The sequence below is a fragment of the Heloderma suspectum genome, chromosome 3, assembly GCF_057233095.1.
Source record: "Heloderma suspectum isolate Gila_16-S chromosome 3, 16-S_ref, whole genome shotgun sequence".
In the NCBI taxonomy this organism is placed as follows: Eukaryota; Metazoa; Chordata; class Lepidosauria; order Squamata; family Helodermatidae; genus Heloderma; species Heloderma suspectum.
The window spans coordinates 269918357-269940447 of record NC_139460.1 but is presented as its reverse complement, the minus strand read 5'-3'; the positions used below and the strand labels follow the sequence as shown (position 1 = coordinate 269940447).

The following is a 22091-nucleotide window of genomic DNA, read 5'->3' as shown; positions in this document are numbered from 1 at the left end:
GGGTTCCGCTGCGGGGAGGAGGCGTTCCGTCCCTCCCCCCAGAATCCTCGCTGGGGGGGGGAGGTGCTCCGTGCCTCCTCCCGGAATCTCGGCCAGCTGGCTCCGCTCCGTGGGGATTCTGCGGAGCCACCGGCCAGCTCCGCCAGCAGCCGGACATCCAGCCGCTGGCTAGCAGGGACGCAAATGGTGGCGGCTGTAGCTGCCGCTGTTTGCGTCCCTGTATTCAGCCGTGATAGGCTACATAAAGACTTACGTAGCCTATCACGTCTGAGTTAAAAACAACAACAACGCGTATGCAAATGGCAGCGGCTATGGCCGCCGCCATTTGCATTCCTCATTTTTGGCCGTGTTAGTCTATGTAAATATTTACGTAGACTAAGATGGCGAAAGTAAGGGGGAACGCAAATAGCGTAGCGGACGCTATTTGTGTTCCCCCTTATTTTCGCCGTCTTAGTCTACGTAAATATTTATGTAGACTAAGACGGCCAAAAATAAGGAACGCAAATGGTGGCAGCCATAGCCGTCACCATTTGCGTACGCGTTTTTTTTTTTTAACCCAGACGTGATAGGCTACGTAAGTAGGGATGTCAGAGAATTCCGCCACGGATCTCAGGGAGGCCGAATGCCAGCGCATTCGGCCCCCAGAAATTGGTGGCGGAACGGTCTGCCCCCCCGCCCCCCCCCTGGGACAAGACTTATCTTGGGCGGATCTTCCTGGCTGCGGCGGTGGCAGCTGCGGCGGCGGTTCGGCTGCGGCGGCCAGTCTTCTGACCGGCTGCCGCCGCCGCCATTTCCAGTTTTAAAAAAAAAAGACATGATAGGCTGTGTAAAGATTTACGTAGCCTATCACATCTGACTTAAAAAAAACAAAACCAAACCGCGCGTACGCAAATGGCGGCGGCCATGGCCGGCGCCATTTGCATTCCTTATTTTGCCACGTCTTAGTCTACGTCAAGATTTACATAGACAAAGACAGCGAAAATAAGGGGAACGCAAATAGCGTAGCATCCGCTACGCTATTTGCGTTGCCCTTATTTTTGCCATCTTTGTCTACGTAAATCTTGATGTAGACTAAGACATGCCAAAATAAGGAATGCAAATGGCGGCGGCCGTGGCCGCCGCCATTTGCGTACGCATGTTGTTCTTGTTGTTTTAAAGTCAGACGTGATAGGCTACATAAACATTTACGTAGCCTATCATGGCTGACTGCAGGGATGCAAATGGTGGCGGCTATGGCCGCCGCCATTTGCGTCCCTGCTAGCCAGCGGCCGGATGTCTGGCTGCTGGCGGAGCCGGCTGGCGGCTCCGCAGAATCCCTGCGGAGCACAGCCAGCTGGCCAGGATTCCGGCGTGGAGGAACGGAGTGCCGCCCCCCCCATCCAGGATTCCGGGGGGAGGGATGGAGCGCCTCCCCCCCACCATCAACATAATCCGTGAAAGGTAAGTGACTTCCGTACATCCCTATAAGTAAGTCTTTACGTAGCCTATCACGAATGGGGGGAAAAAACAACAACAACAGACTAGAAATGGCAGTGGCGGCAGCAGCCGGTTGGAAGACCAGCCGCCTCCGCCGAAGCCGCCACTGGAGCCGCCGCCATCTGGAACATCCGCCCCAGGTAAGTCTCATCCTGGGGGGGATTCGTGGGGGGCGGGGTGTGTGGCAGGCCGTTCCGCGATGGAGTTCGGGGGGCCGAATGCACTGGCATTCGGCCTCACCGAGATCCGTGGCGGAATTCTCTGACATCCCTAGTGAACTCTATACGTTAACTATGCTTGGAGAAAGTGGTACTTCCTTTTGTCTGTTCTGCACCTATTGCCAGTCATTCAGTACTAGACCTCCCTCCCCCTCCCCCTCCCCCAGTTCTGGTCTAAATTGAGAGAGGAAGAATACATATCTCTGCATTCTCTCCATGCAATGTGCTATAAACTTCTGTCATGTTAATTGAGCTTTATCTTCTAAACAGGGTATGTGTGGCAGTTTTGCAACCCTAGGGCTGTTCAGTCAGCTCTTTCTGTTGAGGACTGAATGGCCCAGCTTTGCCTCTGAGGCTGTGCAGAAACAGCTAACATCCATTAGCCCTTGCATAGTAGGCAGTGTACCAGGGTTTGGAATGAAGAAGGATGTTTATTAGCAGTGTAAACAATGGCACATTACAACATAACTGTAGATTGCACAGTACTGTATAGAAAAAAAACAAGTCTCTCCTTAATACCTGAGCCACACTTGAGCTAGGCGCCACATTTGTGTTTGAAGATTGGGGGCTCTCTGCTTTATCTACTGGTGGTTTTCAGCCAGAAACGTTAGAGTTGCTTCCAGCCTTAACTCATGCTGAGCTCTGGAGAAAGACTTGGAAATGCTAACTGTGAGGTGCAGACCCCAGCTTGCCACTTCCTCTTGTTTTCCCCCTTGAACCTCTGCTGTAAGAAAGAGTTTCTAGGATGAAAGAAGCTGAGAAGGGGAGAGGAACTGGGAAGAACAAGCCAGCCAGTGTGATGGTAATTGGACACTGGCAGGCCTTTGAAAATGTTCAGAGGGTTTATGAGCCAGGCACAGGGACATGATGAACTCCTGCGCTATGGCACGATAGGCAGAGATAATGAGAGTGGTGGCTGCTAACAGGGAAGAGACTACCTTTGTCTTGAGGCCTCAGCAGAGAAATTAACCTCTGAGTGCCCTGCTTCCTTCAGAGCCAGGAATGTTTCCGCTGCACCTTGTGCACTGGGCAAGTGGCTTCCTTTGCTCTGCTATCTGTACTATTAGTGTGCTGAACGTTGTGGCTTGGGAAGGGTTCCATGTGGTGTAGAAAAGTATGCACAGGAGGGATGGTGGCTCAGAAGATCAACTGGTTGAATTCCGTGCTGAGTTCACTGCATCCAAACTATCCAAGAGCTTAAACCATATATCCAAAATAGTAGAGATACTTATCACACCTTTATTTTAGTTCTTCACTAGCAGAGAGGTACAGGAGCACCAGTTGGGTATAAGACCTGGGGTAAATTAGTAAGATGACTCAAATAAGCAAGCTGTGTCCTCATCAGCAAAAACAGGTAAATCCCTCCTCCTCCTGCTATTTCACTAGCCAACCTGGGAAATTTTTTTAGGGATGTATGGTAATTTTGTTTTGGATTAGTATTTGACCAGAACTTGCTCCATTTGCACTCTGAACTCGAGTGCATTTTTTGGACGAAGCTTGCATATTCTCATGCTTGCCATCACATTCACAAAATGTGTTTGATAGAAAAATGTGCACTTTAAAAACACACATTTTAAAAATTTAAACAACAGAGCATTTTCACACTTTAGGCAATGAGGGGAAGTCACACATTTGGGTGTGCACATAAAAAAAAAAAAAGTGCTCCTGAATGTGCACTTTTTCTGTTCAAACAACAAAAGCTCACACCTGGGAGCAGGAACAGGGTGGATGGAGCTTCGAGGTGGAACTTGGAAAAAGCTCACTGAGCTCGAGCCTCCCTGATTCTCCAATTCCTAATGAAATTAAACACGAAGGGTCATCCTAGCTGCAACATGAATCTCATGGTTAGCCCTTGTATGATTGTTTTTTCTTTACTAAACAACAGGCATGGGGGGCAATCTGGATTAGGATCAGGGCAGGGGGAAGGGGTCTGCTTCTGGATCACCCCTCCTCCCCCACATAGCTGCTGTTTTCAGCTAGAGGAAGGATCCTATTGGCAATGGGAGCTTTTTTGTACAAGCAAATAGGAGAAGTGATATAGATCAGGACATAGGCAGGGGTCAAGAGTTAACACCCCCCTTCTCCCCACACCATGGTCCAGATCCACATTGCTCCACCATTCCAGTGTCTGCTATTTAGTAAAGAAAACAAACAAACAAACATACAAAGGCCAATTGTGTGATTCATGTTATGTCTCATTTGGCTCTGACAGTGCAAGCCAAAAAATAGCGGGTAGATAAAGCATGCCAAAGTTGTTCACATGTAAAAATGTGACAACCTCACCAATATTTGTATGGTAGATTTGCATGTGCATGCTCACCCCCCACCCCAATACACACTTTTGACCAAGACACTTGCTACTTTGCTTCCTTCCTTTGGCTTGGGCTTCAGCTCAGGGGTGGTGGTGGTGGTGGTAGCAAGCTGGAAGGCAATTGTCCCTCACCTCACTTATAGAGGGGGCCAAATCCACAGTAATGAACAGTACACCCTAACTGAGGGGAAGCTCAAATGAACATTCAGCTCCTGGGCTTTTAGAATCTGAAAGATCTGAGTATGGCCAGTTGTAGAGGAAATAGGGATTTGTGTACAAGCAAAACTAGAGTTTGTCGACGTTCTCCAAGTTCCACTTCAAAGCTCATTCCATCTCGTGTCCGTATCCGATTTAAATCTTCATTTTTTTTCTTTTTTGCATGAAGATTTGTGCATATTTTTGTGTGTATTTTTCCAAATGCACACATGTGCATCTTTGAAACATACACATTCTTATCTCATGGATTAAAGTGCATTTGGGCACGTTATTCAAACATACACTTTTTTCATGCACATTTTTCAAATGTGTACACTTGCTGCCAAATCACCCTGCAAGCTCAAAAATGCATGGACTTTGGCTGCAAACTGCATTCCATTCCATGGTCAGACTGAAAGGTGCAAACTGGGGAAATCCTGATCAAATTGACTGAAACAAATTTCTAATGCATCCCTAAGAGGAAGAAGAATAGATGCCTACCCAGAACTGAATAAATATAAAAGCTTTCACCATTGTTCCTGTTGATACTGTTCATGCACATCCAGCAAAAGTCTAGGAGGTTTTTCTCCAAGTTAAATTATGAATTTGCCCTTTAAAACAAATAGACACTCTCATGACATTCTGAATTGTTTTTCTCAACATCTGTACTTCTCTCTTTAACACAACAGAACACTTTTATTTCATAGGTAATTAATGCAATTGAGCAAGACTATCGGCTCCCTCCTCCGATGGACTGCCCAGCTGCCCTTCATCAACTTATGTTAGACTGCTGGCAGAAAGACCGCAACACCCGGCCGCGCTTTGCTGAAATAGTTAACACCCTAGATAAAATGATCCGAAATCCGGCAAGCCTCAAAACTGTGGCTACCATCACCGCTGTGTAAGTTTTCAGCTGCCTTATTATGCTCTGGATGAGGCCCTGAAAGCCAGATTTGGGATTGCAAGTAAAGCAATTAAAGAATGCTTCATTGATCAATCATCTCTCTTTAGTTTTAACTGATTAATTAATCAATTTCATTTAAATGAATGTGCACATTACCAAACCCTCAATACAGGTCCCCTTTTAAGAAAGAAGCATGAGATAATTTACCATTTTAATTAACAAAAGCTTCTAGTTAGTATTGGAAGGAATGGTCAGCTTTTAACGTTTTCTAATAGTACAAAACATTCAAATCCTCAAAATTTATATGAATGTGTTGTTAACTTTATCTCACAAATGAAAATTTGATCTCACCAACTAAAGGCGCAATCTAATGCATGTTTAGACAGGAAAAAGTCCTCTGTGTAATGAGCCTCAGGGCACAATCCTGTGCATATTTAGACAGAAAAGAGTCCTGCAACTCTCAGCATACCCAAGCCAACATGGCTGGCTAGGGAATGCTGGGAGTTGTAGGGCTTTGTTCTGTCTAAACCTGCAAAGAATTGCTCCCTAAAACTATTTAATTAACTCGAGCTTAGTTTAGAAGACATCAGGTTGTAGTTCCAAGCCAAAAGCAAAAAGAAGCAGTGAGGCCTGAATTGTGTGCAGTTCATTATTTTATGAGTTTTGTTTTGTTTTCAGACAGGGCTTATGGTTTCTTACTGCCCTCCCTGCTCTTCTCAGAGGGGAAGGGGATGGTACGAACAGCCTAATACAGGCTCTGAGCCATGCAAGCTCGTGGGCGTAGGTCGTACAGTTTTCATGCTGTTGTGTCACTATCCAGGTGCTCCATGCTCAACACAGATAGCTCCCTACCCCGATTCCCTTGATAATGGGGGCAGGGAATGCCCATCTCTGTCACTCTGGCTGCAACCTGTGCAAATGCCCCGGATTCTCCCAAGTGTAGGGAGCCCACCTCCATGATGCGAAATTATTTGATATGGGCAGAAACATCCAGGACCTCTGTGTTAACTGCAGACAGTATGGCACAAACTGGTCCCTCTCCACCACTTCCACCCCTGCCCCCAGTTGGGGAGTCATGGGGGGTGGCGGTCTAGGGATAGCCTCATTTGCATCAATCAGGCTATGGTCAACACTGAAACACTTGCTGCACATTCAAAACTAACCTATTGGGGATACATTTCTAAGTTGACTTCCTTGACATATTGGTTTTGAAAGTATATGGATGTTTGTTTACAAGTTGGAACATCCAGACATTTTGCTCCTCACCCTGTAGTCTGAGGTGGTCCAGTCTGGCAACAGCATCAGGGGATCCTGGCATTCCTTGTTTTGCCTAATTGAAACTTGGGAAGGAAGGCGACAACAACGTGACTGGAACCTCTGGTTGAATGGGATGGAAAGGAAGACTGAAGGAAGTCCTGCTGGAGTTCAACCAGTCACAGGACCCAGGAAGAGTCAGTGAGAGGAGTCTGAAAGGAGCTCAGTAACTCCACTTTTGTTGATGCTGCTTCTCTGTTTTTCTAACCATAGTTAACAGCAAGAGATTCTCCTCCCTGACGCATTGCTTGTCTCATGTTCTAGGCCTTCTCAGCCACTGTTGGATCGCTCCATCCCAGACTTCACTGCCTTTACCTCAGTAGAAGATTGGCTCAGTGCCATCAAAATGAACCAGTACAGAGACAGTTTTCTGACCGCTGGATTCACATCCCTTCAGTTAGTTGCACAAATGACATCAGAGTAAGTGGCACCTTCTCATTCTCAGTTCAGAGTGTTATTTACCTCAGCGATGGGAGAAGATGAGGTCGGACCTTTCTTTTAAGGCTTCAAGTGGACTCTAGATCACAGTAGAACTTCAGACCCGGGAACATGCTAACTTTCCCCAAACAGGCAAAAATTGTATTGTTTTGGGTGGTCTTTGAAAATTAACTGATTTCTTTTCTGGCTCTTATATAGATTCTGCTGCTGTGCTGATTCTTTTTTTGCTTGTTTTTATTGTTTGGTTGATTTAGATTATATTATTTTATGGATGTTTTATTGTTTATTTGTTTTTTAGTTTGTGAACTGCTTCTGAAATATATATGAAGAAGTGATTTATAAAGGTTTTAAATAAATAAACCTATACAAAAGGAAAGTAGTTAATAACTTGCAAAGCAAAGTGTCTCCACACACAGGCCCTTTGCCACTCTGCCTTCTCTTGACAGACTCATTTGCTCCCAGAATTCCCTAGTGCTCGAGAAATTGTCACATGTTCCTTGCATCCACCATCCCTTCATCAGTTTCATGCATCCCCACAGGCTCTTTAACCAGCACCCTTTCTTTCCTATATTCACCCACTTGCTGCCATTGTCCCATTAGCTCTCTCTTCCTAGAGATCAATACTGAATCCATATAGTGTGGGATGTCTTCCATAGTCCCCCTCATTCAGACGCTGCAGCAGCTCCACAATCTTGAATGATAGAATGAAGCCTATCATTGAGCATGAGGTCAGTCAGTTTATAGTCAGGGATTCCTCTCCCGAAGTTCCATATAGTATTCCCTACTCAGAATATCCTCTCTTGCAATCATAGAGTAATTTATCTTATCAAGGTACCTGGGAAGATAGCATCTTCAAGGAAGGAAAATAGACTTCCTAATCCTTTTGTATTCAAGCATCCATTTGTTCTGGGTTTGAGGACAATATTAATTTTGAATCATGCACATATGCAGTCACCTTCATTCCAGATTTTTTATTAGTACTTATATTGCTCATCTTGGGTCACCAGCCTACAGTTTCCGCTACTGCATTTTGAATTTGCCAGCTCATGTATGATGTCCAGATACTCAAAGGAGACATTTGGGACAAGGGCCTCTGTTGTATGAGCATGATCTTGTCTCTTGTGTTTTGCAGAGATCTTCTAAGAATAGGGGTGACCTTAGCCGGACACCAGAAGAAGATCTTGAACAGTGTCCAGTCTATGAGAGTGCAGATGAGCCAGTCACCAACTTCGATGGCATGATGCTTCGTGTCTTCTGACAAGAATGGGAAAAGAGAGGGGAGGACAGAGGAGGGTTGGATGTGGGAGGGGAGGGTCAGCTGACAAGACAGTGAGGCATTTGCAGAGGTTGGATTATTGTCTGAGAACTTTTTATGAGCTGCAGACAAAGAGTACACGGGACTTACTTCCGTTTCTCGCCAACAGAAGCACACTTACTGATGCCATGGGAAACAGCATATAAATAAGTATAAATATGTACAAATCATATATTTAAAAAACAATGAAGACAAACCAATGTGTGTTGGGAGAAAAAGAGACTTAAATCCCACCACCAGTGAGCAGTAGTCAAGGGGCCATTGGGGAGGAGAGAGATGCAACCCAGAGCAACCATCTTCAGCAATCACATTCCTTTCTTTCTCTTCTTTAGTTCTCCTCCCAGAGCCCTTCTGACCCACCAATTTCCCCTCTTTTGCTCATAAACTGTGGGGAATTTTCTTCAACAGTATCTAAACAGCTACCTACTAGAATATCATGACATTGCTCCATCAGTTACCAAAGGACTTCACTGACCACTGCATGGGGGATCCAGACCAATCCAGTTAATGTCTTCATATTGAAGAAGAGATGTACCTTCAATAGAAAACCTTGTTTTTTTTTTTTCTTTTGCTTGCATTTTTTTGCAAAAAGGGAAAAAATCCTCATGGGAAAAAAAGAAAGAAAGAAAAGGTGTTCCCGCGAGTGTCTGCGTGTGCGTCTGTATGTTGTCAACTTAACTGTGGAGTCACTCACTGCTTGTCCATAGCAGAAAAACAACAAAGTGGGACTGACAGATGATAAATCCAGGGAAATTGGGGATTCAATGGGGGATAGGAGTGATATGCTTTGCTTTCGGTCTAGATCAACTGCACATGGAATGTGTAATGGGAAACGAAACAAGAAAGCAAATGAATTCATAGGAGGAAGGAAGCAGAAGAGTGGACTATGGAACAAGGGTTTCATGTAGAACTGTTATAGGATGCACAACAGTAGAGGCAACTGGACAACAGAATGCTTAGTCCTCCAGCATCCAGGGACCAGCAGAGGATGGCTCGGGGATCTTTAGTTCCATTGTATGGACCTAAGGATTTTGACATATATTGGTTTTGGTTTCGTGGCATCAGAGGTAGGTTCCTGCATTTTTTCTATTCATTCATCCATCCATCCCTTCCTTACCATTTGTCTCTTCTTATGTCTTCAGCAATATGTCTTCCCTTCAGTCCTTCTTTTTCTAAATTTGACTTTACTGTTCAATTAGGGCTCAACCCTATGCATGTGTAGACAGAAAAAAGTCCTACAGCTCCCAGTATGCCTAAGCGACAGCCAGCCATGCTGGCTGGGGTATGCTGGGAGTTGTAGGAGTTTTTTTTCCTGTCAGCACATGCATAGGATTGCATCCTTAGCTACCAGTGTCATTGCTCATCTAAATTAGACAACTTACATTAGCACCTCTCTATTTATATCAGAGTGTTTTAAAGAAAGAACAGTGGTCCCCACCCCACTTAATGGAGTATGTGGAGAGTTTATGCAAATGAATTGTCACCTGGTGAGGCTTTTACCTAGACTGTATGTGTTGTAACTGTATGCTGCCATTATCTAAGTGACATTACCATCTGTCAGCTTCCACTTCATACTGGCAGCATAAAGAATAGGGGCAATGGGCCATTTTCCAAAGCATACCTAGAAATGTAGTTGGCTTTCAGAATCAGAGAAGACCAAGCAGGACATCTGGGGCAACCCCTGCCTTAAAGCAGGATCTTCTAAACTTAAAGTATCTCCAGTCAATGCCTGTCTGAAAAAAAATTAAACTTCAAAGGGAAATGACTCCACTACTTTACTAGACATCTGGTCTAAGTGGGCACATTACCCATACATTCAGTGTATTGACTCATACCCTTGCATGATGTGCTTCAGTTATAAATATAGTTGCAATCCCATGGTAGAATGTACCATTGATAGTGCTGTCCATACTAGATTTGTTTTTGTTTTCTTAAAGGAGCTCAGGAGCCGTTTTATAGGGATGGACAGAACCATCTCCATATGGGGCACGGGGGAAGCCCAACAAGCTGCCCCCCCCCCACTCATGCAGCCCGGACCAGCTCAGCAAGCCTCCCTAGTTGCCCTGCCCGCCGGCTGAGCCGCCCCTCCTCTCCATGCCAAGGACTCCGGCAGTCAAGCCCTTGTGCTTTATGCATGCAAGGGCTTGACTGCTGGAGTACTCGGCAAGGCCAGCCCCCAGTGCTCTCACGCTGGCCTCCTCCCAAGGGCTTTCTTGACAGCCGGCAGAGGCTGGCCAGGCCCCGGCATGGCCAGGCCCCAGCGTTCTTGCCCTGGCCTCCTCCTGAAGAGGTCAGGGTGAGAGCACTGGGGTGCCGTGGCACTCCCAGCCACTCGCTGAGCTCTGGGGCACTCAGTGGCTGCGTCCATCAGCACCCCAAGGCTCGGCGAGCGGGGTCTGAGAGGCCAGATGGTACAGGGGGAATCCATTGGACTCCATCCCCTCTTTGGACTCCCATGCCATCCCTACTTTACCCATCTTCCCTGCCACAACCCTAACTCTAATCCTTGAGAGCAGTGTGTGTGTGTGTGTGTGTGTGCGCGCGCACGCCACATACACATGTGCCTATTTTTGCATATTGATCACCAATGCATATAGGACAAATGTGTGCAGAATCATCAGATATTGCCGTGGGAAATGCTATTCCACAGACAAGCAAAGCTCCCCAAAAGAAGCATTTGACAGCCACTGATGATTAGGTAGAACTTAGAAGCATTACAGAAGGAAAGCTGAGGAGATTTACTTCTCCTCCTTGGCCAAATTTGGAAGCATATCTCCCACATCACCCTCGCTTGCTACATCCATGTCATAATTGCAATGGTAGATTTGGGGAGGAGGGTCTGGGGTGTGGGTGAATATACATTAAATAGAATTGTGTTAGAAAGATGTCTCAGCACCTCCATGCAGAACTTTCCACTTATACCTTGCATGTCTTCTTACATCAGGGCACTGCATAGCTTCTTTTTGAACACTAAGGGATTCACACGGCAGCCACTGTCAGCACAATCACTCCACCCTCATTTCTGATGAGAGCTGAGTAATGTTGTGGAGGTTATCTCAATATTTTTCACTCTGGTGCTTCAGCAGCAGTCCAGTTGGGATCCTTCCAACTCTGATCTTGCTGGTTTTGTGCCCCCTTCCTCTGGGTCATCAGGGACCATGACAAGATAGATAGAGAATGTTGGGTGGAATAGATCTTTTGCCCAGTAACGTTTGTCGCGGGGATCTTCTGTGGCTGACAGCGCATTAACTAAGAGCTTCACATGGGCGTTTTTTCGTGAGATTGTCAACCTCCATTCACGGTATTTCCTGCTTGCAATACACAACATCGTTGTCCTTCAGCAGCTTTCCCACGCCTTCCCCCTGTTTTCCCTGTGAAATTCCATGATATTTATATAAGGGGAAAATGCAGTATTTTTTCAGGTCATGCCATCAAACTGCCACCACCTGCCCATGTACTTCTGCTGTGGCACAACAAGCTGCTTTGTGTGGGCAGTTGCTGGGGGTGCAGTTGTGATGATGATTCCAGTGACAATGATGGGGTCGGCATGTCACCCCACCTCTTTGCCATTCCCACTTAATCTCCTCTCCCAGTGTATAGTCAAATGAGAAAAGTGTTACTGCTTGCTTTTATAAGGGCAATACTGACTTGCACATGTGGGGGTGGGGGGGGGGAGAGCCCTCCAGCTACAGCCCTCACTGATCCAGTCGAGGCTGGCTTCTGGATGAACAGGCAGAGGCAGGAAAGGACATGCCATTGAATTCAATGGGCTTTCCGTCCAGGTAGCTGGGAGGCTGCAGGGCAACCTTAGAGAGCCTGATTACTTGGGAGTAATTCTTGCTGAGTTCAAGGGGCTTAATCCCTAGGAAATCCTATTGTCTCAGCCATGGTGGCCACCTTTACATGGAAGAAAGCGAAGTAGGGATCGGAGCAGTAGTGAAAAGGGGAGGCAAAGAGGTTGAAATGGAAAAGTTCTATTTCATGCTGAGAGTGGGGAGGGGCTACGCCAGAGTGGATGTACAGAGGGCATACAATGCTGCTGACATCTGATAACATCCTGCCAGGCTCCACCCACCAGTGTAAATGGGAGGTAGCATTATGCAGTAAAAGAAAAACCAGCTGTGTAAAGAACCAATTTAAATTCCGCAAAGTATCTAGAAGTAGAAGCCCAGTAAATTGCAGGATAAAAAGCCTGGTGTGGTGAAGCCCTGAAAATCAGGAGTTGACAGATCACCATATTTGGAGTTTGGAAGAATTTTTCCCTTATTAGATTTGCTAATGACATATGAATGTATTAAAATGCCTTATACTGAGTCAGACTGTTTGGTCCATCTAGCTCAGTACCTTCTATTTTGACTGGTAGCACTCTCTGAAGTCTCAAGCAGAGGTCTTATCCAGCCTTGGGACCTTCTACATGCAAGTGAGGTTTTCTGTTCCTGAGATATGTTTCCTCCCCACAGGAATGACCCTGGAGAAGGGAGGAGGCAGCATTACCTTCCCTGGTGGTATGTGGCTTGGCTCACTTGTTTGAGCCATCTGGACCTATTTATTCAGCAGACACCTCACTCTGTAGTCCTAGAACTCTGAGTGGTCAGAATCAGATTGTGTTAAACTGTAGAGAACTAATGAATGAATTACTGTAACCTATGGAAGGTGGTTGGCCTAGGTGATCTTTCTATTGCTTATCAGTGGTATAACACTCTGAAAATGGGTGGCATCAATGGAGGCTGGTGGCTCCAATATCAGTGGGGCGGTAAATCCGTTCCAGGTTTCAGTCAGAACTCTAAGGGAGCTATCGAAGGCGCTGAGCCCTACCCCCAAAATGGGTTTAACACTTTGGATAGCTCCTTCAGAGTTCTGACTGGTTCTGACTGAAACCCAGAAGAGATTTACAACCCCACTGACATCAGAGCCACCAGCCTTCACTGTGTGGCACAGAGAAGAGGAGTGGTGGAAAGCAAAAAGAGCAAAGAGTGATCGGACACCAGCAAGTTCTGGAAAATTACCAGAAAAAAGGGGACCGGAAGGCTTCTTTATATCACTTGCATGTGGCTATGTCAGGCTGCAGCCCAGGCTAGAAACGGATGCTAAAAAATGCAAAAGAATGATGTTTTACCTTGCAGATCCTCTCTGGACCGTCCGAGAAAAAAACGCCCCTTGTTTAACAACACAAGGGGGTGTTCTTTGCCCTGTCTGATAGCCAGTCATGAATCCCTTTTGGAGTATTAAGCACAAAAATCTGTATTCAAGTATGTTGTCAAACCAAATACAACATTCATAGAAAAGGTGTATTCTGAATATTAATCCTTCATACCATTCCATTGATATTCACACAAGGTGGGTCAGAGGAGCCTTTGTGCTCATTTCATATGACTTTTGCTCTTATTAGGATAAATCCAAAGGCATGAAAACATGACAGTGATGACTCCTGGCTATAATATAGCCTACCTATCTGGCAACACTGCTGCTAATTTAACAGAGTATGTACTATTTGTCCATAGCTCTGCAGGCTTACTTGGTACCATTTGTGAAATTTATTAGCCTTGCAGAGACATCCAAACAACCCCCCGAAAGTCTATTTTTGGCAGCACCGGGCTGTGAAAGGAAAATGCCTGCCTGTTTTGGTTTCTGGGCTGTAGCTCAGTGTGACAGAGCACATGCTTTGCATGCAGAAGATCCCAGGTTCAATCCGTGATGTCTCCAGATAGGGCTGGAAAAACACCTACCTGAGGCCCTGGAGAGCGGCTGCCAGTCAGTGTCGACAATACTGGGCTAGATGGACCAAGAGTCTGACTCAGTATAAAGGGGCTTCCGATGTTCCTTTGTGAGCTAGTTGTGTGCACCTGCCACCAAATACCAGGATCCAGCTTTCAATACCCTTTGGGAAGCATAATTTCCCCTCCACTTCCAACTGTGGGCCAAAAGGCAAATTCAGTATGTAGTGGTGGCAGTTCACAAACTTGAATGTAAAAAAAGTCATTTGTGTATAAGTACAGTTTTACTCATGTATTTTGCACTGCTTTGTAGCATTTCTGTTAGTGGTATGCCAGATATGTAGATTATTTCATTTTCAGCAATTCATAGGGGAAATGAAAGTGAAAGAGGCTGGGGAGCAAGAGCTTTTCATGGGATTTTCTCATTGGGGCAGGGGCTCCATTTACCTTTTTAAGTGTAGGAGGTGGCCAAGGAGACTTCTTTTTATTTTCTATTTTAAAAAAAAATATCCTGTGTGCTGTTGCAGCATCATAGGGCTCTTTACACAGAGCCCAGCAACAGTTCTTGAATGCCTATGGAACTCGCAACCTCACATGGTGTCATGGGTAGGGACGCTGGAGAAATTCGAGATGGACTAAAATGAGTTCGGATTTCTAAGAATTCAAACTTCGGAATCTGCTGCAGACCTGCCTCCCAGGCCACGCAGAGTCCATGGGCTTTCAGATCTTTTTTTTAAAAAAACTTTCCTGAAATTTACTCAAATTTATTCATAAGAACATACTCATGTTTCTGCTGAGACATATGCCATGTTGGAAAATATACACAGGAAAAGTTGAATGGAGTGGGGGACAATATGCTAAATGCTACGTATAATGTAAATCATGTAAATTGTTGCAAACTCTCTTACAGAATTATTTGCATATTTTTCTGCATAGCAGGAAAAAAAATCAATTCCGTCTGTGAATGGACAATGGAACAAACCACACCACACCATCCACGAAACACACATGGGACAGATTTCACAAAATCTGGACATCCCTAATTATGGGCATTCAGGAAGAGCTGCCGGGCTGACAGCCTCTTTGCAAAGAGTCTCAGGGCACAATGCTATGCATGTTTAGACAGAAAAAATGGCTGGCTGGGGAATGCTGGGAGTGTAGGACCTTTTTCTGTCTAAACATGCATACGATTGCACCCTCACGCTGCTGCAAGCAAAATGGTCTCACCCCCGCCCCAATCTCTAAAAGCCCCATTCTTGCCTGCAGCAGCATGGGGCTCTTTGCAAATATTGCATCATCTCACACAACTTAGAAAAAAATCATTGTCCCCATAGCTACCACATAAGGCAGAAGTAAAAAGAATAGGCCCTGACTTAGACAGGAAGTCTTATACAGGTTCTGAATTAAGGAGTGGCTTAGAAAAAAGAAACACCCCTGAGCCTTCCAGTGTTGCAGTTGTTCCATGTGGCTTAACTACACTAATTGCTGAATTTGTATGTTTCCCCGATAGATGGCCTTTGCACTCTTTCCCATCTCTGCCACATTACTCACACTTCCAAGTGAGTTCTGTGTTGCATTTTTATATTGTGCTTTGAACACTACATGTGTTCAATTCTCTAAACAGGAAAGAAGGTAGGCCCAGATCGCCACTGGGATGGGTGCCACAATGCCCCCAGTATATGGCCCAATGCTCCAAGCTGCAAGGCACCCAGTAGCCAATATCATTCAGGTCTTCTGTCTCCATATGTAATGAAAAGAGATGTGTCCGGTCAGTTTCTATTAAATCAAATTCTCTGAATCTCCAACTCACCTCACCTCTCTATTTACTTGTTTAAATATATACACCTTGCTCTATTAGCGATAGCCAGAACTCAGTTATCCATGCTCTGGTGACCTCCAGGTTAGACTATTGGAATGTGCTATATGTGGGGCTGCCTTTGAACACTACTTGGAAACTGCAGTTAATTCAGAATGGGACAGCTAGGGTACTAACTGTGCTGAGGCAACTGCACTAGCTCCCAGTCTGTTTCTGGGCCCAATTGAAAGTGCTGCTTTGACCTTTAAGGCCATTCATGGCTTACAACCAAGGTACTTATTTCCATATGCAACTATCCATACATTATGCTCTTCAGTGGACGGTCTCCTGTATGTGCCCCGCCATCTATGCTGAGATGGGTGCCTGTCAGAGACAGGGCCTTCTCAGTTCTGGTGCCCCGGTTGTGTAATGCAGTTGTGCAGAGAAGGTCACCTGGTACCTACTTTATTGTCCATTCAGTGTCAGGCAAAAAGTTTTTATTTTTCTGGGGTTTTTAGATGCAATTTTAACCCTGCTGATTGTTCTGTGCTACTTTTATGATTTTGTAGCTTTTAGGATTTGAGGGTGGGGTGGGGATTGCATTTACATTTTCATTGCCCTTTTTGTACAATTTAATTGCACTTTTTGAAAACTTCCCTAGGTATATGACTCAAGAGTGGAATAAAATGCTTATAATAAACGAATAAATATTACTTGCAGTTTTTCAGAACATCCTACCTTCAAAATAATTTCCTCTATGAGGTCATTGTGTGGGTTGGGCACTCAGCTAAATATTTTGGGTGTGTCAGCATCTGAATATATATTATGGGAAAACAGTATATTTGGGAAGATGCAACTTATAGGGCCAACTTGACTTGTGTGAATATGTTGGTTTAATATTTATCTCAATAAACATATAGTGGTTATTATACAAGAACAAAAAATACCATAGATACTCTGCTTGTTCATACTTTATTTTAAAGCCCAACCTGCCATATAACTTCCTGGGAAACAGGAGCTCCTGGGTGGTCACACTATTTCTGCATACCCTGAGCAGGTGTGCTATACTTGTTATGTCTGGGAAGGAAACATTTTCATGTAGTAGCTTCATGGATTCTTCTACTGCTCAGTGTGTCTTGCTGTTGGAGCGAGGACACTGGAATCTACAATGCTTACTGGCCTCTATCACACATTACTTTCAGGCATAGCTAGAAGTTACACCTTTCCCCCCTTTTTTTACTCTAGAGACAGCACTTGTGCTATTGCTTTAATGGATCACTATTGAGCCATATAAATCAGAGGCATGGGAGCCTGATCCAGATTAAGACTGCGGTGTGTGTGGGGGGAAGAGTTAAAAGTACCCTGCCCCCAAGCTAGGGTCCTAATGTAGATAATGAACCCTGTGCTTACTGTAGAGTATCTGTCTATCTATCTATCCATCAGTCATCTATTGCTAAAATTATGATCTCAAATAATTATAATTATATAAATATATAAATTATATAAATATGAATAATTATATAAATAATATAATCATATTATTAATAAAATTATTATCTAAACTTATTTCTAGAGTAAAAAAGAAAAAAAGGCATATTTGCTAGCTACATCTTAAGTAAAGTGTGCTTTGGGTCTGAGATTTTTTTTGCCTCTCGGACATTAGCCTAGTTCACTGAACTGGTACTTCCTTCATGCCGAAAAGATCTTGTGCAGGTTTTTTTACTTTCCTAGCTCACGATACAATCTCAGCTGAAGTTGGGGACCCAGCTGCTGCAGCGTAGTGATATTTATTTGTTGTAAGTGTTTTATGACATCCTTTGATCATATCTCCAGGAAATGCTTAATCCCTGGTATCACTTATAGGGACAGGCTAATGAGCAATGTTCAGGATCACCAGGATGCTCTGAACTTTGTCTTGCTACTCGTCTTGTGCCTGATTCCCATTCACGTTTGTGCGAATGGGAAACTTGTACACATCGAGCAGTAATCAAATGGGAGATTTGCACACGTTTCCCTAAATTTGCACAAGCCTCCTAAGTTGCGCAAATTTCTTCCATAGGCTAAAGCAGGGCTGATTCATTCTGTGAAAGAAATTTGTGCAAAATAGGACAAATCAAACTGGGAATTGGGACTGAGACTAACACAAGCACTTGTTCGACAATTTGCCATTGTTTTCGGTGGACACACATTCACGCCTCATTTGGATCTTTAACAGGGCTTGCTCCCATGTTTTGTGAGCAAAAATGAAATTTCATACATCCCTATCATTGATGGTTGCTGTCCACCACCATGGAGATCTGATCACTGTTATCTATCGGTAGTCCTCGGATTTGTTATGGTGACTTTCTCTGTCTTGCCATTCTTGTTTCTAGTTTGTCATTCTTCTCCCTGGTTTCCACAGTCAAACCTGTTCATTTCTCTGGCTGGATCTTTCTCCGCTTGTGTTTATCAATTTATCTATTTTGTCGGTCTCACCTTTCTCTTTATTTCCTTTGACTGGATCAGTCTTGTTCTGCCTTGTTCTCAGTCATGTCTTTAAATCTATGAAGTGGTTTCCAATTGTCAGCTTCATTTCTACATTTCTATGGCAACAGCAAATTCCCATCCTACTCTTCTCTCCCCAGCCCCCAGCCCCACCCCCACCCTGTCCATCCCTCCTCCCATACAGTGGATATGCTGTGAGAATACTGACAAGCTGTAACACCAGGTAATTTATCTCTGAAAACAGACAGCTGTGGCAAAAGAGGAAGAGAAAGAGGGGCAGAGAGGTTGGGAAGGAGGGAGGGGGGCACAAGGGGGTTGCACTGCAGAGATGGGGGCAGAAGGAAGGTCATAGCTCAAAGGTTTGCTAGGGCTGGGACTTCTGTACAAGTAAGGATAAAAACTGCTCTGAGAAGCTAGGAAAGGTGCAAAAACACCCCTTACAGATATGGACAGATGGTGCTGTGTTTGTCAAATGGCTGCTTACAATTCCGTTGAGCACGGCAAAGCCATCATCGCAGCTCAGGAAGGAGTACAAGGGACAGACCTAGCAGGCTGGGTGCATTGTGACACGCAGAGTGGTACACCGGGGGCATGGAGTGGAATGTACTAAATGGTGCTGGAGGCTGGAGCACCTGGTCCCTTTGGTTTTTGGCGACAAGCACGCACCTGAGTTGCAGGGTTTCTCCTTCCTTCAGAGTGCCCTGGCCAACGTGTCGGCTACTCCAGTGTTTTATCTTTCTCCGTATTTATCTTTGTGCACTGCAATCCAGGCAAGGCCAAGCGGTGGAAGGGTTACAAAGTGGGCTGGGAGGGGCGGGGAGCTTTGTGCTAACAGTAATTCAAATGGGATGACAGAGTGCATTGCTGGTAGCCAAGGGAAGTCAATCGCTTTCATACTGGAGATAATAAATGCTGCAGGAACTGAGAGAGGAGTCCATATGCATAGCATTATTGTGCGCCTCTTTATAAATAAAGGAAATATATTTTATGCTCTTTAATGACCTTCAAATTAACAGCTCTTTGAAAGCACTTATGTATATTTAATTTGAAATGGTGCTGAAAGCCTGAGTGGTGATCGCAGCGAAAGCAGCAGGCAGCCGGTTTTTAAATAAGAGTAAACTCGAGCCATTATTTCTCAGCCTGTCAGCTTTCCCTGGATTTAATGTACCAATTTTTAAAAGAGAAAACCTTTTCTTTCCTCTTTTGTGCTTTAAAGCTCTCCAGGATCCTTCTTTGTAAGCAACAGCAGCAGCCTTGGACTGTATTTAATTGTTTTCCCTTTTTCTTTTTGCTTTGTATCACATCACTAACAGCTTTTACTGATGGGTCACTCTTAAGCATACAAAGGATTAAGTTCCCAATGACTTGGATAGCATGTGCTAGTTTATGATTACTGCTGCATCATCATGGGATTATTTCCTGCCACAGGTTGTACATCTAGGTTGGCACATGACATCCATAAGGCACTTTGTGCTGTGGATTTTCATATCAGTTTGTCCTTGCTGTAGGCAGAGGGAGGGATCCAGAGCATCATGCATCCAAGGGCTTGGATTTCGGATCTATGATTGGAAATGCTCTTTACATGTTTAGGCATTTCTCACTGTTTCCATACAGCATTTCTTCTCACAGGTAAAATCAGGAAGCCCTTGCATGAACAAGACTCTGAATAAAGACAAGAAAACTCCAGCAAAAAGGATAGAGTAACTTGTGAATGAAAAGGGGGAGATATAATTTTATGCACAGCTCCCTTTTTTACCTTCTGAAAAAAGACCTTTTCTTAACAGGTATACACATGGGGTGAGAAATTGTTATTTAACTTTTGTGGAGCTCCTCCCCCAGCACTGATATTTTCAAACGTAAACATCCAGGTGTTTCACCATAGCAACAAACCCCAAGCCCACAGCAGTGATTCCGTGGCCCCATGAAGTCAGATCCTGATTTATGTCAAAATAATTAAGAAGCAAAGCAAATAAATTTCTGCAGGGGGGAAAAGCCCAACCTTTGAAGCAGATGTCCCTTCCTTCCTCACGGAGTGGTTTCCACCAAATATCTGGGCTGAAATAAAGAGGTGGGATTTGGGGAAGAGCTTTGTCCTAGTGTAAGTGGCTTTTCCTTTATGTTAACTATAGCCCTGAAGCCAAAGGTTGATTGAATCAATGTGAACTTCAGATCTCCTCACTTTATCATTTTCCATCCTTCTCTCTGTTCTGCCTTTAGTGACTCCTTTCCCATCATCTCTCATTTCCTTCCTCCTTTCAAACCCTTATGGGATCATCGAGTTGAAAGGGACCTTGGAGCTATCTACTCCAAGAGTCAGTGTGGTTTAATGGCTAAAGTGTTGGACTGGGAGTTGGGAGATCTGAGTTCTAGACCCCACGCAGCCATGGAAGCTCACTGGGTGACTTTGGGCCAGTCACAGACTCTCAGCCCAGCTTACCTCACAGGATTGTTGCTGTGAGGATATAATGGAGAGGAAGAGGATAATGTAAGCTGCCTTGGGTTCCTTGTAAGAGGAAAAATGGTGGGATATAAATGCAATAAACAAACAATTCAGTTCATAAAACTGAAGTTCTATTCTTCTCAACCAACAAAGTAGTTAACGTTAAGGTTTTATAGTTACTTATTTAGCAGGCATGGTTTGCAGAGCTTAGATAATCGTATTTGTCTCTTTTCCCCAGAATCTTTCTGCTACCCAGATCAGACTCTTGCTTTTTTTAACAACTATGTTGAAGACCGCATCCTAAGTTTTGGACCTGGTCAAACTACTACCCTTAATTTTACTGCCACCTCTAAGAGGGCTGCTTCTCAATGCAGCCAGGCTTACTATTGACTTCAGAAGCACTTTAATGAAATTATCCCTCTTAAGCCAAGCAGCTTTTCACTTCTAATAATTAACAAACTCACTTGTGGCAAGTTTGTTTTTTGCCCCAGTTCTTTTTTTTTAAATATATTTTTATGTATTTTTTATTTTATATGAATGAAATAAACAGTACCAAAATTAACAACCACCTCATCAATGCTTCAATTTCCCAGCAATACAATATTCTGATGAGGACACCACAATAACAAAAAGAGAAGAAAAAAGAAAGAGAAAAAGATAAAGGGAAAAGGGAGGAGGAAAGGAAGTGAAGAAAAAAGAAGAAGATTCCTTCCCCCTCACTCCCCCTCCTTCTCCCTCCCCCCTAACGAATTGAATTTAAGCTTCAACACCCCCTGGTCTCCAATGTCGTTCTATTTTAAAGACTATATCTATAACCTTAACAATCTTACAATTTAATAAACAATCTTACATTTCTATATCATATCATCAATCTTATGTCAAAAAAGGGGTCTAGAATTCATTCTCAAAAGCCTAGTATTATTAGTAATTTTATATATATGTATGTATGTATATATATATATATATATATATATATATATAGGCTTTTGGGAATAAAACTTAATATAATTTTTAATAAAACTTAATATAAACCTTCAACATTCAGTAATATATTTTATACTAGATATATTATCTATTTTAAGATAAAAGCAAGAAAAAACAAGAAAAAATAAGAAATGAAAGAAAGTAAGCAAATATATATATGTGTGTGTGTGTGTGTGTATATATATATATATATATATATAATCATTTATCTTCTGAGTTAGCCTGGATCATATAGGCTAAATAGAAACAATTAACAAAGCTTGTTTAAAGATTCCAGTTCATGGGGTTGTAACAAAGTTCTCATGCTTTTTTACGTTCAGACAAGCCTCCGCCATTTCATGATATTTATTTATTTATTTATTTATTTATTTCATTTCTATACCTCCCAATAGCCGAAGCTCTCTGGGTGGTTCACAAAAATTAAAACCAAACAACACACAATAAAACAATTTAAAATATATAGAACATTAAAACCACAATATAACAATACAATCACAATAAAA

General features: G+C 43.8%; 1 protein-coding gene across 1 annotated transcript in view; it reads left to right on the top strand.

Annotated features, from left to right (window-relative positions):
• Positions 1-22091, top strand: part of EPHB1 (EPH receptor B1) — a 552359-nt gene that overhangs the window by 504839 nt on the left and 25429 nt on the right. Inside the window, exons 14-16 of the mRNA XM_084846918.1 lie at positions 4908-5101; positions 6683-6838; positions 7989-9238. Coding sequence (XP_084703044.1) covers positions 4908-5101; positions 6683-6838; positions 7989-8097 — 459 coding nt within the window. The 3' untranslated portion in view covers positions 8098-9238. The remainder of the gene's footprint in view (positions 1-4907; positions 5102-6682; positions 6839-7988; positions 9239-22091) is intronic.